The sequence below is a fragment of the Necator americanus genome, chromosome I, assembly GCF_031761385.1.
Source record: "Necator americanus strain Aroian chromosome I, whole genome shotgun sequence".
NCBI classification, from domain to species: domain Eukaryota; kingdom Metazoa; phylum Nematoda; class Chromadorea; order Rhabditida; family Ancylostomatidae; genus Necator; species Necator americanus.
Genome location: NC_087371.1, coordinates 22402792 through 22419136, shown reverse-complemented (window position 1 = coordinate 22419136; position 16345 = coordinate 22402792). Strand labels below are relative to the sequence as shown.

The window sequence follows — 16345 nt, the reverse complement described above, 5'->3', positions numbered from 1 at the left end:
ATTTTATAGCTGTTCTCCTACTGTATCCTGTAGCTGTAGATGATCATTGTGTGCTTCTTCTGAGCGTGTTCGTTGATTTTTCCCAATCCCTTTCGTTGTGTCCACGAAACAAATCCATTCGAGGTTGAGAAACTAGAGAACGATGGTTACTGTAACTCTGGTTGCACTCACGATCAGCAGTTCTTATTTATTTTTTTCTTTTCCCTCCTGCTTTCTCTTCACTCTATCGTTATTGATTTATTCATAGACTCTTTTAGCATTGAAATAGCACAAGTACTTCTTATTAGCCGTCTTTTTTATCTTAAACTTTTTTAAACATGCGTTAAAACACTTTTGTGTACTAAAAACGTTGGACCAGACCTTAGCTCAATAAGCGAAGGCTTACTAATTTTTTATTTTGTGCGAGTATGCTGGCTTGCAAATGCTACGACATTGTTCTTCTTTTTTTGTTTTCATTTAGATTTTTGCTATTATATATATATATATTTATATTTCGTTTGTTTAGTGAACTAAGGCTAATGTGAGGGACCAAACGTTCGATGGTCCTAATAAAACAACACTTTAAAGTCTCTGCGCATAAATATGTAAAGTGTCGAATCGTCAAATTGCTAAGCAGAATAGAAATTTCATCGCTGAAGAACCTATGAGTTACATCAAATAATTTAGCTAAAAATGGTTCTAACGGAACCTTAACCCTAACCTTAACCTAATCGAACAATCGCAGAGCAGAATATTTACTAAGACGTGCTCTAACACAACGAAGCGTGTCGTAGCTGTAGGGCAGGAGAAGATTTTTCTTGCAAGAACGAAAGTTCTGCGCTGAGGAGATTTGTTCGTGCAGACTCACTCCGAAAATAACGCACCCACACTTCCTCGAAACTTGTTGGTGGGTCGCCCCTCAGAGGACTGCTTTAATCTCACTGGTATTCATGGTATTGACGTCTTGGTGGCGCGCACGGCTTAGGGAGTGTCGCTGCAGCGGTGAACTCGTCGAAGTTGTTTTCGTTGAGCATGTCCAGAACATTTGTGGATCCTCCAAATAAATTTGAATTTTAATCCAGTCAAAATAGATGAATCTCAGACCACATACAGAAGAAGTGTAAATGCTCAGATTTCGGCAGATCTAGAATCCAGGAAGAGACGTAGCCTATTTCTTACCATGTGATACTGGTTGAAAACAATGTTTGAACCAACCAAGCAGCTGGCCAAGAAATGCCTGATTAATGGGTACTGTGGTCAACGATATCTCCATGGAGAAAAGGCTCCTCCTGCTCAGGATCCATGGCGAATCTGGATAGGATCCACAACCTTGATCAATTTCGCGATACATTATATTCTACATATTCTCTAATCTCAGATGCCAAGGCGGAGCTCTAGAAGTTTTTAGAAGTCTCTTTCCTTGCCGTTCCACGTTACACAGAAGGTGTACGACCATTCTACACTGAATGATATCCTCATCCTTATACACGGGGCGTGTATAAGGAAAGTAAGGGAGAGGGGTTCAGAAGTTTTTTGCAGTTTTACTGAAGATTTCATTGTGAATGGAATAATATCTTCATCAGGTCATTAAAAAGAATATAAAATAACGAGAGATACGAAATGCTGACAAATTGATTTATTATTTTGCTATTTTATTGTTTTCGAATAATTTCAGCTAAAATTATGGCTTGGATAATAAAGGAGATATATAAATAAATATAAATATAAATATATATATATACGTGATTAAAAACGATATATAACATGAAGTATTATAGCTGTATAGCTACCACTATTTTGCATCCTTTCATTCGCTTCTGTGAGAGACCTCTGTGAGACAAAATAAATTACGATAACCAAGGTCCAGAACTGTGTAATTGATCAATGCGTCTCGCGAAAAGTCCGCTTATTCAGAAACTGTTTATAAAACATCGCATTTCTGAAAGTAATCTTTACATCTTTTCTCCCTAAGATTTCTTACGTATACATATTTCTATACAAAGATACATAGATTCGACTACCACTTGATTGGAAATAGAAATAAAATCAGCTATTCTCTTACGGTGGTCAAGGTTACTGTGTAATTTTATTTATTCGTCCTTTTAAATAATGCATTCTTGCGACCAGCTGGACTAATCCAATGATTTCACATTGGTCTCATCAGTGTCCTAGTTGCTGATTCCTCCATTTCGCTATTCTTTCCTTTTTCATTGCTCAAAGAAACAGGAACGGGAGACGTTAATGTTAAGAATATTAACTGATCCTTTTCAACACTTTGTTCCCTTTCGGTCAGAATTTAAAGCGATGCTTTAAGCAGAGTTTCGAGGGATTTTTTTTTCCTACATCATCTTCTCTCGTTCTCTTCTTTTTCTTCTTCTTTCCATAAATCATCCCAGTTCTGTTCATTTTAGTGGATTACGGCTCTGACTCATTTTTTGTTGCTCCGACATTTTCGCGATAATTTTTGAGGATATGCCTCCTCACCGTTATCAACAAAAAAACAAGTTATTTTCTACTTTTTTAGTTCCTCAAGCGCAGGAAATGAGGAGGAAAACCGGTAGTCTTTTCAAATCATTTTTTTTTACATTTTTATCACTACGGAAGCACGGCGTGTGAGACTCAGTCGCAGCTAGTAATTGGTTTATTTTCGAAAAAACAAAAAAAGAAGAAACAAAAAAAGAATGAGGTCTAATTAGTTCCGCTCTCTTTTTTCCTCACCTTCAGTTCCTCCTCAATGCTTCGCTCATTTGTTACATTAATTCCGCGAGCGTTTACTCAGATCTAAATGAGGTGATGTTTTTGCAGAGGGTCCTGTGACGAATACTGGACGTTATTTTATTATTGATATTTCTTAATAATTAAGTCTTCTTGACTCCCGTTGTTCTTCGATTTGATTGAGCTGGCGCCAGTAAATCCTTCATTCAAGATAAACACAAAAAGGAATAGGTGGCGAATATATATGTATATATAAATTTATAAAATATGAATATTTTTTGATGTTAGCGGCTACATTCTATGCTTTTGAATACAAAACACTCTTTTTTCGTTCTAATCGGATTTTATCCTTTTGCTTGGATCCTATCAGCCGAACACCTGTAGTTGACGTCTTCAGGCTACTGTGAACCATTATTGTGACAGTGATCCGTTGTTGCTGCGTTACTGCAATTACTTCTTTCATATCGGCACACATTCTCCTTGATTTTCCTGCAAGGAGATCGAAAATGTATAGAACAGACATATGTAGAGGATGACGTTTTCGGAGTGGGGCTTGTAGAAGATGTTGAAAAATGGGGGAAAATTAATTACTGTAGTTTTTTTTGTATTTTGTCGAAACAATCCTAGATGGCTTCGCGACCTTCTCAAAAAAACCCATACTGTGCGGGTATTGCTTTCCATCTCATTTGTCGTTCACTCTTTTTCAGTACCGTACCGTGAGGTGACCCGGCAGCATTCACCTCTTTCATTTCTCCTGGTATCATGCAAAGCTTCCGATATTAACTTACTTCTGTTCGTATTCGCTCTTTTTTCGTTGTTCTCACTTATTTTCTTTAGTGTTTTGTATTTTCAGTTCCGCAGTTGGGCATGATTATTGCGGTGGCCCTAGCGGCCTTGATTCCGCTGCTCCCTTATGTCGTGACGCAGGAATCGACAACTGAACTCTTCAAAGAAGATGTGATGCCTACGAATGAGATGCCGCCGCTTACTACGCAATCCCCCACAACCACTGAAGCGCCCAAATCATAGTGAGTTCCCGAGAAATCTCCGAGAAAGAAATCTTTAAACGCTAGTAGAAAACTAAAATTAAAAAAAGTTGGCAAAATTTCAGCTTTTTGGAATTAATACAAAATTCCTCGGAACTCTTCGTTCCCATAGTGTTCTTTATCCATATTGCCAGTCATTCCCAGTTTTCCATGGCCGTTGCATCCAAGTTATCGAAGGAACTTCTACTTTTTTTCTCCTTCTTTTATTTGTTTTTTCAACTCCGGTTTCCCCACTTCGGATGAAATAACGTTATTCCATATTTCACTACGATAATCGTTCAGTTTAACCAAAATCCATAAGAATAAATGTTCTTTTAAAGGCAGCATACCACGAATCTGAGGTGATGTGGATTTCAGGTGGAGTATCCGTATACGGGATTGTAGACTATGGAGACGGGGGTAGTTCCGCTCATCTCTCCCTGAATCACCGCAAGCAGCCGCTTCCAGAATGCTGTTTTGTACGAAGCCATCTATCGCAGCGCTCCACCTCTTGCGCCGCCCCAGCCATGCGATTCGTCGAAAACCAATTCGGACTGCCCCGATGGGCACAAGGGGACGCTGCGCGTGCAATGGTGGCGCGTTGCAATTCAGGGAGAGATGAGCGGAACCATCCCTGTTTCCATGATCTAAGACCCCGTATACGGATACTCCACCTGAAATCCGTATCACCCCAGATTCGTTGTATTCTGCCTTTAAACAGAATTTTGTGTCTTATGTGTACAAGTTACGTACAACCAACAAGATGCTCTTCTAAAGATATGTTACTCTGCGGAATTACTCAGCTTTATAATCAAAATAGCGCTTCTAATCAGTTCGAATTTCCCCTCCATTGGTACTGCGCCACTTCTCAGTTTTTCTCTTTTTTTCCAGATTTTTAGACCTGCGTGAAGCTTGAAATTGCAGCGATATACTTATTTTCTCGATTTTATTCGCCGTAGCGATGAGAACAAGGAGTCTGCGACCACTGGTAGCAACAGCAATGAGCCCGATGCGAAAATTTTATCATGGCTAGCTATAGTTTTGAGTCATCCACTCCACATTCAAAAGGACTAAAGCAAATGTTCGGATTTTTTAACTCCATTGATATGAGTATGTGGAATTAGCACCCTAACCAATCATTGTTGAACAAGCTCTTCTTTCCTCGTAAATCCTCGATTTGATATGGCTTACAGAGCAAAAGATCACTGTAATGCCTTGGAAAATTGACCATAAAGAACTTCACTTCTTCTAATTCCTACTCTTTCCCAGTTAGATCGCAGGATTTTCTCTGTTTGATCTACGTACGCTAATCAGAGAGTAGTTTTTTTAGCGCTGGCACGTATATGGTTGTTGCTCCTGCTGTCGTTCGACCTGGCCTACCGTATGCGGTGTCCTTTAATATTCTGAAAAGTCCCGAAGAGGATCATATCGTGCGGGTACAAATTCGAACGGACCAGAATGACACTGTTGCCACGAGAGTCGTTAAGAATGTTCGACAAGGTTATTTGTTTATATTTACCTCCTTATCAAAATTCCCGAGAACGTACTTATTCTCTGCTGAACTAAATTAACGGAACCTCCACATTGTGGCTGACGTCACACACGAGAAAGGAAAAGGAGTTCCGGAATTTTTAGATGTGATTTAGGGATTTTCACATGTGTGAATGTCACAGGTTTAGGAGCAAAACAAAAAAAAATGTCGAAAAATAAATCCAGTACATTTTTACTAAAATGTTTTTTTACAAGGTACATCATCGAATTTTTAGATGGTAGCTTAATTTTATCTCATATCTTCAAGATGTCACGAACAGTCTTTCTGCAATGATTTTTTTGAGAACGAGATTAGTGCGGTGATCAAAGAAACAAAAGAACAACGTTCAGGAATTCCACAAACTGTCACGATCGACACGGTATCCGCTGATCTATCCCCAGCTATGAACTATAAGGTGGGTTTCGAAAAGATTCTGCGATGTACTTCTGATTTTCTAAGGAATTTGATCAATTCAGTAACATAGCTATTTTGTGTTTACGATTTTATTCGACATATAGTGCAATTTTGGAACAGATAGTCGATCTGTTATCTTTTTCTGTCAAACTCGATTTTCAAGTAGCTCTTCAGGTGTACGTTCGTGGTGAAACATTGAACTCGCAAGTGCTATTCGAGGAAGAAAAATCTGTACAGTATAATCAAAAAAGTCTCTCGATTTTCGTACAAACCGACAAGGCCATCTACAAGCCAGGATCAGTAGGTGAGCTATAATTCAACGTACACTCCACATATTGTGTATACGGTGCTTACAATAATGTGGTATTGCGTGATTTTTCGCGCAGTTTCTCCGGAACGGGCTATCTTTTCCTGCAGTCCAATCTTACCCGTCAATGTTTCTCGCTTATTCAAGGGTTTCTCTCCTTGCCTGTTTTGTTCAGGTTATCCCTAGATATAATGCCTTTTTCTACTATCTGACTGCGCCTACGACGTTTTTAGCCTTAGTTCACCTCATTCTTAACCGTTTTTCGATTGTTGCCGATAGAAAGAAATTGGAACTAGAGGCCTCTTCTTCCCTTTCTTATAGAACGAAGAAAAATTGGGTGCGAAGTCCTCAACTATGCTTTGCGGGGGTTTCTCATTTAAAGGCATCACGTATACGGGATAGTAGATTAGGGAGAGGGGGTGATTCCGTCCATTTCTTCCTAATTTCCCTAAAAAAACGGTCCGAAAGATGCGGCGCATCCACAAGGCTGGCGCGTCCCAATCGAACTCGTAGAAAATAGCGTGCCGGAACTCTCGAAGTCGTATCTTCCGGGTAGTTTTTTACGGCAACTAGGAAGAAATTGACGGAATCACCCTTTTCTACACAATCTACGACTCCGTATAGGCATAACCCACCTGAAACCTGCACCACCCCATATTCGTGGGATTTAAGCTGGATGGATTTAAGCTCACCTTCCCAGAAATTGTTTGCCCGTAATACCTGTGGGCGTAGCCTGAGAAAGAAAGTCTAAATTAAGTGCCAGGAAAGAATGAATACCTGAGAAATTTCGTCCGACACAACTACTTTACAACCTGTACCTATTTTCAGTGAAATATCGAGTGATTGTGGTTTCACCGTCCCTTACCCCGTACAAGGACACTGTCACAGTCAAGGTCTACGATCCGAATCAGAATGTGATCAGTCAATACGTCGACAAAGCGTTAACTAAAGGTTCGTGAGCTACTACTGTACAACTAGAGTACAAATATAGAACGAAGTGAAGTGGTAACAATAATAATAACAGTTATAACAGTGTATCTTTTGAAAAACACTCGTTACCGGAAGATTCGCTTTTGTGTCGATGATACTTGATTTGTGTCCTGCATCGCTGCGGAGTGGTGCTATCGTAGGATTTTCAAGGCTTTCGTGGAGCCATAAAGAAAATAAGTGTAAAGTTTTTAAAGTGAAAATAATAAACGTAAAGTGTTCAAAATCACTGAGTTCTGTCGGAATTAATCTATCCTTCGCCTAATTCGCTTAACATAACTTGATCGGCGGCCTGGCATTCTTCGATGATGTGGCTGTCCCCATCTTCACCGAAGCGTGTCGTCCTTGAATGCAGCTCTGCCCAACCTTCTCCATCCACAGCAACAGCTCGCCCATTCATCCATTCGCTGCTGTTCCGTGTCCTGCGAGAATTGCCGTCTTGCATGAACTGCTCATCGACACCGAGTGGTCAGGATACTTCAGGTCGACAATGTCCGGCAGTTCAGCATGACGAAACGCAGAGATTCCACGCTACGGCTTGCTGTTCGATCTCTTTGAGTAGGGGTTTGTCGGTGCGTTAGACAGGAGAACTTTTCTGGAATATCTGGGTAGCTTCCGGCATACAACTGTGCAAGTATATAGCTCGTACGTACCCAGAGCGTACACTCAAACGACTGATTCCATTTAGTTTAGGTTTACAAGCATGGTCACCGCGAACTGGTAGCAATTAAGCTCGTATAGCGGCCCATTTTAACTAGTAAGAACTAGATAATTTGAAAAACACCCACATAAGCGTGCAAGAAAGCATTTATGCTCTACAAAGTCCAGGCGGAATTTCACATATTTGCGCTGTACCGCACAGTGTTTTGTGACTGAGAAATAAAAAATAAAATAAAAGTAGTATGCGAATTGTTCCATTTGCTCGAAATTTTCGTCGTTTTAAAGGGGTCTTTCCGTCGTCATAACGTACAGATAACCTACACAACACCTTCTTCACAATCCTACCATAGTTGTACTATTAGTAATTGACTTGGTAAGGAGAAGAACAACACATTAACATTCTCAAAATACCTGAATCATGAGCAATTTTGGGACGAGAACCAAACTCGGCGTTTGAGAAAGTAGTGTAAAACACTACAAATGAGCTCGTCTGGAATTATGGAACTTAGAAAATTTAGATTATTTTGCAAGGCTTCCCTATCTCAGCAAGTTTGAAAAATGAGGGGAATGCAGGAGATTCAAACATTCTGCTAAGGCTGAACTTCTCGGGAACCAATAAAGTCTTCAATTTTTTTCCACTCTTATTTCCCACTATACATTACAATTGAATTAATATTACATTTACACTGGTACAGGGTTAATGAGAAAAATGTTTGCTCCAAGCAGTTAAATTCCCTCACATTTTGCCAAATCCAGATTGCAACTGTTTGCAAACTTGTGACGCAGCATGTCGATGCGTCAAATAGAAATGTTGCAAAACAACCATAAAAAGCTAGCTGAATAACTATGGAACAAACCAGTGCCTTCATTTTTAGGTGTCTTCTCTTCGGAATTGGAGTTAGCATCGGAGCCGCCGCTTGGAGAATGGCAAATACAAGTTGAAACCGCTAACAGACTGAAATATACGAAGACTTTCTCGGTTGAAAAGGTATTATCTGGTTCCACTGCCATTCATATTTCCTTACTCCGGATGTCTTCTTTCTTACTTGAAAAAAAATTAAATTAACAAATTTGAATTCTTCTTTTAGGGAAACTTGACGTTAGGTACCTGCTTTGTCCCTGTTTGCGCAGCTTAGCTGAACTGTTCGATCCTCTATTTCATATAATGACTATAATTGAGTGAAAAATACTGGGTCAGCACATATATTCTTTTGGAAATGACAGACGACAAGTGCTCAAAGACTCTTCAGTATTCTAACAAAAACAGGGCAAAAAATGAAATAAGAAAAATACAACAGGAACACGGAATCAGTTGCGCAATAATTTCAGTATGTTCTGCCAAAGTTCGAGGTAAACATCAAAACACCTTCATTCATCACTGTAAATGACGATCTCTCGATTCTCGTTGACGCCAAGTGAGTTCGGGAAGAATTTCTTTGCTCATTGACCTCAACTATCGGCTGTTTATAACTAATTTCAGATACACATATGGAAAAGGAGTTGCTGGAAAAGCGAAAGTCACTTTGGAGCTGCCTTGGCATCGATGGCATCCCATTCCAAAACCGATCATTGTCAACGACGATGGGACAACTTCTCAGGTCTGCTGCACGGCGTTCATTCATCTTTGATTTTCTCAGATCCGATCAATAATAGGTCAAAAAATGTCTATGAAAAGTAACACAGGAAATGCGTTTGAAATAACTGGAGAAGAGTAAAAGAAAACAGTTTCTATTGCCCAAAATGAAATCTGTTCACGCAATCTGTTTTCTTTCTAATTTGATTTGTTCAATCTATCTAAATAGACAGTTGAGTGCGAAGTCTGAAATTGTCTTGCTTTTAAACGTCCAAATTTGCTGGAAGAGAAACTATCGTTCAAATATCCAAACTAGTTCTACTGGATATGGTGCGATCATGCCTTACATATTTACATTTCATTCCATAGAACTCGTACGAAATAAGACGTTCAGGTAGAGGAAGAGTCGCAAATTGAAAGAACTGTGAAATTAAACAACATGGGAGAGGCTACCGTAATCTTCACCAATGAAGAAATGAAGAAACACAAATTAGTGCAGGTAGGTTTCTGTACCAAGTCTTACATCCCTTAAACTATTACCAGACTTGTCTGAAAGTCTGAGAGGATAAAAACACTGAGTTGACCATCAGCTGGATTATGGAGAGAAGGGTGATCCGGTCCATTTCTTCCTAATTGCCGTAAAAAAACGGCCCGGAACGGCTTCGGGCGTTCCGGCGCACTATTTTCCACAAGGAGTTCGATTGGAGCGCGCCAGCTTTGTGCACGCGCCGCATCTTCCGGGCCGTTTTTACGGCAATCAGGAAGAAATGGACGGTATCACCCTTCTCTCATAATCTGCGACCACGTATAGGATCTCTTCACCTGAAATCCGTAGGAAAGGGTGATCGCGTCCATTTCTTCCTAATTGCCGTAAAAAAACGGCCCGGAACGGCTTCGGGCGTTCCGGCGCACTATTTTCTACAAGGAGTTCGATTGGAGCAAGATTCGTGGGGTGATGCCTTTAAGTTTCTTTACTTCCTGTTCTATTCACAATGTAACAGCGACAATAGAGTAGAAGTGGAAACCCGTGTGGAAAAAGTTACCGTGGCACGCAGAGACTGAGTGGATTTTCCTTTTCAGGATTATGGAGGTGGTAGCATACGAATCATTGCGACAGTCACCGAAGACCTGACAGACATTCAACGTAACGGGACGCAACATGTATGTTTTTCTTTCCCATTATTCCGTACCTCGGATAGCAATGTACAGCTTGAGGAAGCCATCGGATTGGGCAGAGCTCGATATTTCAGCTGGAAAACGAACCTACCATAATGTATGAGTACTTTTTTGAGTCTACTATAAATAATATGAGCGTCTCCGAGAACGTTTAAAGGCAGCATACCACTAAATAGAAGATGTTGGGAACTCCAAAGGAATAGAGGAAGTTAGGGTGTACCTCATGAGTTCCAATGTGATCACGATCAATTCTCCCCAATTACTCGGAAAAGCAGCGTGAGAAGTTGCCTTGTCGATCAACTTCCTTATTGAGGTACCTAGCTGAGCGTCACGTAAGCGAACGCAGGCGTACGCGCTGCCAGCGAGCGGAACAAAAGTGCCAGTGGTCCGTTGATTTTCCGCTTGCTTCCAGATGCAAGCGGATGCTTACTTTCGCATACGCTGTACGTTATTAGATGCCTCTTAGAAGGATTTAGTGCGATAAGGCTTTTGCCTAGACCGTGCTTTGGATGACCAAAGAGAAGTGAGCGTAATCATGCTCATACTCGTGAACTACACCCTTGACTCCACTGCTTCACGGAGCGATCCTAACCCCTTCAATTTCGTAGTGTGCTGCTTCTAACGAGATTTTCCTGCGCGAGATTCATGCGCCTGTCCACTCCAATCGGAAAAAATACGTGATATTCGTGCAGCTTCCCGTTGCACTATTTTTTGGCTCTAGGCAAGCCGTTAGCTGCGCTACAGCGCTCCAACAGCTCGCAGCTGACTGCACCACTGCGGAGCTCTGAACCAAAGCCATGTTATCGTTGACAAAGACTCCACGTCCCGTACAGGCAGCTGACCTTTTAGAATGTGGGTTTTGGCGATTTCCTGGACGACAACACCCTTCTGTAACTTCCGCCTGTAACTGTACAAGTAGTATAGGTCGTACGTACCAGAACGCACACTCAAATGACTGATTGTGTTCAGAGGCAGAGCCGCCGCGAGCAGGTAGCAATGAGACTCGTATATGCGGCCCCATTCACGCCACCTTCATTATAAATCAAGTCGTTTTGGACTGTATTTTCTACAGAACAGGAGATATAATCCTATAATTTATTCAAAACGACATGAAGCGGACAATTGCGTAAGCGGTCGAAGCAGCGCGGTGGAGCGTAGCCGTTGGGACCATGTAAGGAACCTCGCCACCGTCACCCATGGTCCCACCAAGCAGCCGCTTACGCAAATGTCCGTGCTTCATGTCGTTTTGACACGACTATATGTGATATGTGTAAAGAGATGTCGAGTCTTAGAAACATGGTCTTTGCGAATAATTTCAAACTTACTTCAGCAATTCAACAACTGCCTTTAGGATAGTTTTTAAGAGAAAAAAAGAGCAGTAGATTGTCGGAAAAGAGCAATTTCTCCTGAAACATCGAACCATTTAACATCCGGTTAATACTTCTTGAAGCTTTGCGCAATTGTAAAAGCGACCGTGCACGGAGCGACAAGGTGAAAATAGCGGTTATGACCCGGGTGGGACCTTTGCGAACTTCAATCATCTATTAAGTCTGAGCCGCTCTCGATCGCTACCTCAACCACGCTGCTTTGAGTATACACGCTAAGGGAACTGCATCGAGCTTCAGATAGTTTTGAACAAACTGCAAGAAGTGACCTGAATGAAGTCGAAAACGTACACTCACGATGTCTTCATCCTTAAGATCTCTACATATCGATATGACGTGAAATTAGACGTCGAGAAGCAAGGTGATACATTCAAACCGGGTCTCACTTACAATGTTGTCGTTGCACTGAAACAAATGGACGACACACCAGTGAAAGCTACTGTTCCTCGACGTGTGCAGGTAAATCTTGCTGTTTTATCTCATTTTTTTTCTTAATTTCTTCATTCCCTCACTTCTCTTTATCTTTTCTAAAGCATATTTGGGATTTTTCACTTTTGTATTCAGGTCACCACTTTCTACAATTATCCTTTCAATCCTGATGCTCCCACTCAACATGAAGACAAGGAGGTCAAAATCGTGGATCTGGACGCTCATGGCACAACTGTGCTCGCTCTACAGCCTCCGCTGAATTGTACAAGTGCAAGAATAGAGGTGAACTTATTATCGCAGAAAAGACCTTGGCAAAATAACAAATGTGGATTAAAAAAACACAACATTAATACAAACAAATGACGTAAGTGGATTAAAGTTATGGTGATATTCTGCTCTTACCTCAGGCTCACTACGATCGAAGCGGTAAGGATAACTTCACGAATGCTGTAATATACAGCAGTTTGTATGTGGAAGCTGGAAAATCGCCGTCGAACTCGTTCCTCCAACTGATCGCGGACAACGAAGGTGCCGTCGATGTGGGCAAGACGTTGTCCTTCTCAGTGAAAGCCACGGAAAATGTTCCAGTTCTTACCTATCAGGTACTTCGTTATCTTTTCTCAATTACTCAACTAATTTTTCCATTGTAGCCCAGATTTGATATTTTGTTTTATTTTTATCTATTATATTTTTTACTTATTTTTTTCATTCACTTTATTTTTATTTTTTATTTCATATTTTTATTTTCATTACTTTTACTCATTTCTTCATCATTAAAAACGAAGGGAACTTAACATTGCTAATTTACGTTAATGTTATGTAAATCATCTCCTTCATCATCAATCATCTTTCTTTGATATTTTGTTCTGGAATTCTCACGTTAGGGGGCCGAAATGTTCGTTGAAATAGAAACGACTATCTTATACTTTGCCTCTTTCAGGTCATGTCCCGTGGATCTATTGTCCTCTCTAAGGAGATCCCTGTGAACTCGGATCACACCACAATTTCATTCACAGCTACAAACGATGTACGAATATTCCCCACACACAGTCGGGTCAGAAAGATCTGATCTACGTGCTGCGCTACGTTGTCAAGCGTTCGTAATGTCTTCGTTGCGGGATGCTGACTTGTTGCAGCATCATGTGCATATGCGGCAACGAAGATTCCTGAGACGGTCAACAACGGGACCCAGTACCCAGATTAGGTCTTGCGTCCAATATGTTTGTTTTTGGAAATTTAAATATGGAAATGGAACACTACGGGGATTCTTTTTACCAACCGAGCTAGCTAGCATTATTTAGCCGTTCTCCTTTCGCAGAATCTTGGCAGTGGCATCTCGTTGCGGGACCGTCAAATGAAATCAAATCATCTGGTTCTGAGATTAATAAACATAATTGCTGCTGCATCATGCTTCTGTCCAAGGACAAACTTCTGTTACATGGAAATATATCTCAAGTGAACCATTATTCTGCAAGAGCGTGTTTATCCATATAAACGTCCTGAGAAGTCATAATGGATGCTGACACAGATGTTTTTGGCACGACTGTGGTAATAGTTTTCTGTAGTTGCGGACAAAGATACAAGCGAAGCGTTTACAGATGGCTCCAAAATCCCGACTGATTGTCTACGCCATTCGATCGACCAATCAAGAGATTCTCGTGGATGCTACTGATTTCAAAGTTGATGGACTGTTCCGAAACAATGTATGCACGCTGTGTTGTTGTTGAGGGTGGTAGAAAAGGGAATGACTTTTAGGTGACACTATCGATCGACAAGAATACTGTCGAGCCAGGAGATTCGGTCTCGTTCAAGGTTACTGCCGATCCGGATTCGTATGTAGGCTTGCTAGCAGTCGATCAGTCTGTACTGCTTCTTAAGTCTGGGAATGATATAACCCCGCAACTGGTTCGTTTAAATAGTTATCTTTTTTTTTACAGGAAGTTTTCAGATAGAACCTGATAATCAGGTAACACGCCTTTCATTCTAATTGAGCAGAAGTGATGGAAGCGAGTGTCACCTCATTTGTTGGGGGCGTGAAAGAGAGGGAACGTGAAGGAGTGTGGTTTTTTGAATGCTCATGCGGCCGGATGGAAGGGAACCCTCCCGTTTCCACGACGGAAAAGCTCCCAATGTTCCCGCTTGCTTCGTGAAAACCAGTTTTTTTTTAACGCTAGAAACTTGTCCACTAAGCGAGAAGGGGAAACCTTCTCAGGAAATTTCATGAATCTGGCCCCTGCTATCCCCGAATTGTTTCGAGTGTTCGAATCGCTAGCAGACACAGCGCGTATGTCTGCACTCGCATATCTGACGTTAGATGGTTTGTAGGAATATTTAGTCGACAAGGCACTTTCTCCTAACCTTATTTTCGTACATAAGTCGCAACATCATCAATTTCGTGGTATGTTGTCTTTGAAAAGAAATCTTCGAATTTTCTAGCACTTCAATGCAGAGCAGAAGCATTTCAATTATGCCAATCACGCACAAGATCTATGCACCACTAGCACATTTACTGTTCTGATCTGAAACCAAATTGTATGCATATGCAGCAAATTCAAGATAATACTTTCTTGTATAGTCGGCTCAAAACGACATGAAGCTCGGTGAAGTTTGCGTGAGCGGCTGCGCTCGAAGCGGAGCGGTGGAGATAGCGGTTGGAATCGAGGTGGGACCTCCCGAACTACAGCTATGCTTCGAGCTCAGCCGGTTACGCAACTGCACCGTACTCCATGTAGTTTTGACCCTACTATACCTTATTACCCATTTTCGCAGAGGTAGTACTGATGTTTACTTTTGCATCCTACATTTCCAATGTTGCTCTTGTAACAAACCTGAGAACTCTTCTGAATTGTGTTCACGCATGCTCAAGGCGGAGAGATGCATAAATATGGCTATTAAATTATGTAAATGAAGAAGTAAGTGTTAATCTCACCAATTCACAATCTTGAACAAATAATAAATTATCTTAGGTTCTGTCTTCGGAAAGCTAATCGCAGTTTTTCAGGTAGAGTCTGACATTGAAGAATACGACACAACTGGTTACAGTGGAGGTGGATTCCGTCCATGGGAGGGAGCTATCGAGAGGAGGAGACGAAAGGTTAGCTTTTTAAAAAGTCTACTTCTGAGATCCATTTTCTTGTTGACACTGGAACCCTTGAATTAAGCTATCGAATTCATTCATACCTTTTTTCGTTGAATTCATTCGTTTTATTTCACTCTAATTGTTTAGAGGTCCATCTGGAATCCATGGTGGGGTGTCGGCGGAAGAGATGCAGCCAGCATTTTTGAAGTGGGAATTTTGACAGATGCAAATTGCAACAACGCTTGTAATTATACGAGCTATTATACTTTTTTGAATTCAACTTTCAGAACGCTGGTTTGATCGTGCTTACCGACGCTTATTTGTATCGTCAACCGGAACCACAAAGTGCGTTTGTACTCAGACTTTTGGATGAATCTCCCAATTTTCTTACGAGAAAATGGTGGATTCATCTAATGGCGATGGAACTCTCAGTTTTATCCTTTTGCAACCCTTTTCCCGATGGTCGACATTAAATCGCAGAGTGTTCCATCGTATCATGCATGTTTGTGTCTCATTTGTTTCTTTTTTCAAACTAACAATCGAACTAACAAGAATGCTGTTGCTACGATGAAGACAATGAGTCCAGAAATGCATGTCATCATCTGTGTGCTGCTTTGCCTGGCTTTTGCACTTAACATTCTCGGTTTACTCGCTCTTATTAACTCCAAAACGAATGAAACGCCAAGTACGTTCAACCGTGATGATGCGACGCGCCTGTAACAAATAGGGACGCTGATTTCTTATTTCTCTGACGTATCTGTCGATCCGTTGTGCAATGTTGCTGCGCTGGTAGTCCCTTTGTAGCGACACGCGTCACATCGGTATGGATGAATGCACTTGGCAGCGACTGTACATATGTCCTCATTTGCCCTTGAATTCTACTTAGTTTGGATTTAATATCTCAAAAATACTGTTAGAAATCTCTCATGGATGCTATGGAATTTTTCCACCTCAATTTTTCATTGATTAATTACTGACTTTGACTGAATCCTCAGTCCTGACGAGCCCGCCTTGCTCTAAATTTTTTTCTCTTTCAGGTATCTCATACACTTTATATTTCTTTTTCTTTACATCTTATTCTTCTA

General features: G+C 41.0%; 1 protein-coding gene across 2 annotated transcripts in view; it reads left to right on the top strand.

Moving 5' to 3' along the window:
- Positions 1 to 3561: 3561 nt before the first annotated feature.
- Positions 3562 to 16345, top strand: part of RB195_006521 (uncharacterized protein) — a gene marked incomplete at both ends in the record, with an annotated part of 43873 nt that continues 31089 nt past the window's right edge. For both annotated transcript variants that reach the window (XM_064179652.1, XM_064179655.1), the window contains 19 exons: positions 3562 to 3722; positions 5050 to 5219; positions 5601 to 5665; positions 5839 to 5968; positions 6800 to 6922; positions 8494 to 8606; positions 8948 to 9033; positions 9099 to 9216; positions 9586 to 9690; positions 10272 to 10352; positions 12068 to 12211; positions 12317 to 12463; positions 12589 to 12783; positions 13122 to 13208; positions 13780 to 13884; positions 13937 to 14086; positions 15183 to 15275; positions 15408 to 15467; positions 15548 to 15605. In XM_064179652.1, the coding sequence (XP_064036595.1) occupies positions 3562 to 3722; positions 5050 to 5219; positions 5601 to 5665; positions 5839 to 5968; positions 6800 to 6922; positions 8494 to 8606; positions 8948 to 9033; positions 9099 to 9216; positions 9586 to 9690; positions 10272 to 10352; positions 12068 to 12211; positions 12317 to 12463; positions 12589 to 12783; positions 13122 to 13208; positions 13780 to 13884; positions 13937 to 14086; positions 15183 to 15275; positions 15408 to 15467; positions 15548 to 15605 (2191 nt within the window). The remainder of the gene's footprint in view (positions 3723 to 5049; positions 5220 to 5600; positions 5666 to 5838; positions 5969 to 6799; positions 6923 to 8493; positions 8607 to 8947; positions 9034 to 9098; positions 9217 to 9585; positions 9691 to 10271; positions 10353 to 12067; positions 12212 to 12316; positions 12464 to 12588; positions 12784 to 13121; positions 13209 to 13779; positions 13885 to 13936; positions 14087 to 15182; positions 15276 to 15407; positions 15468 to 15547; positions 15606 to 16345) is intronic.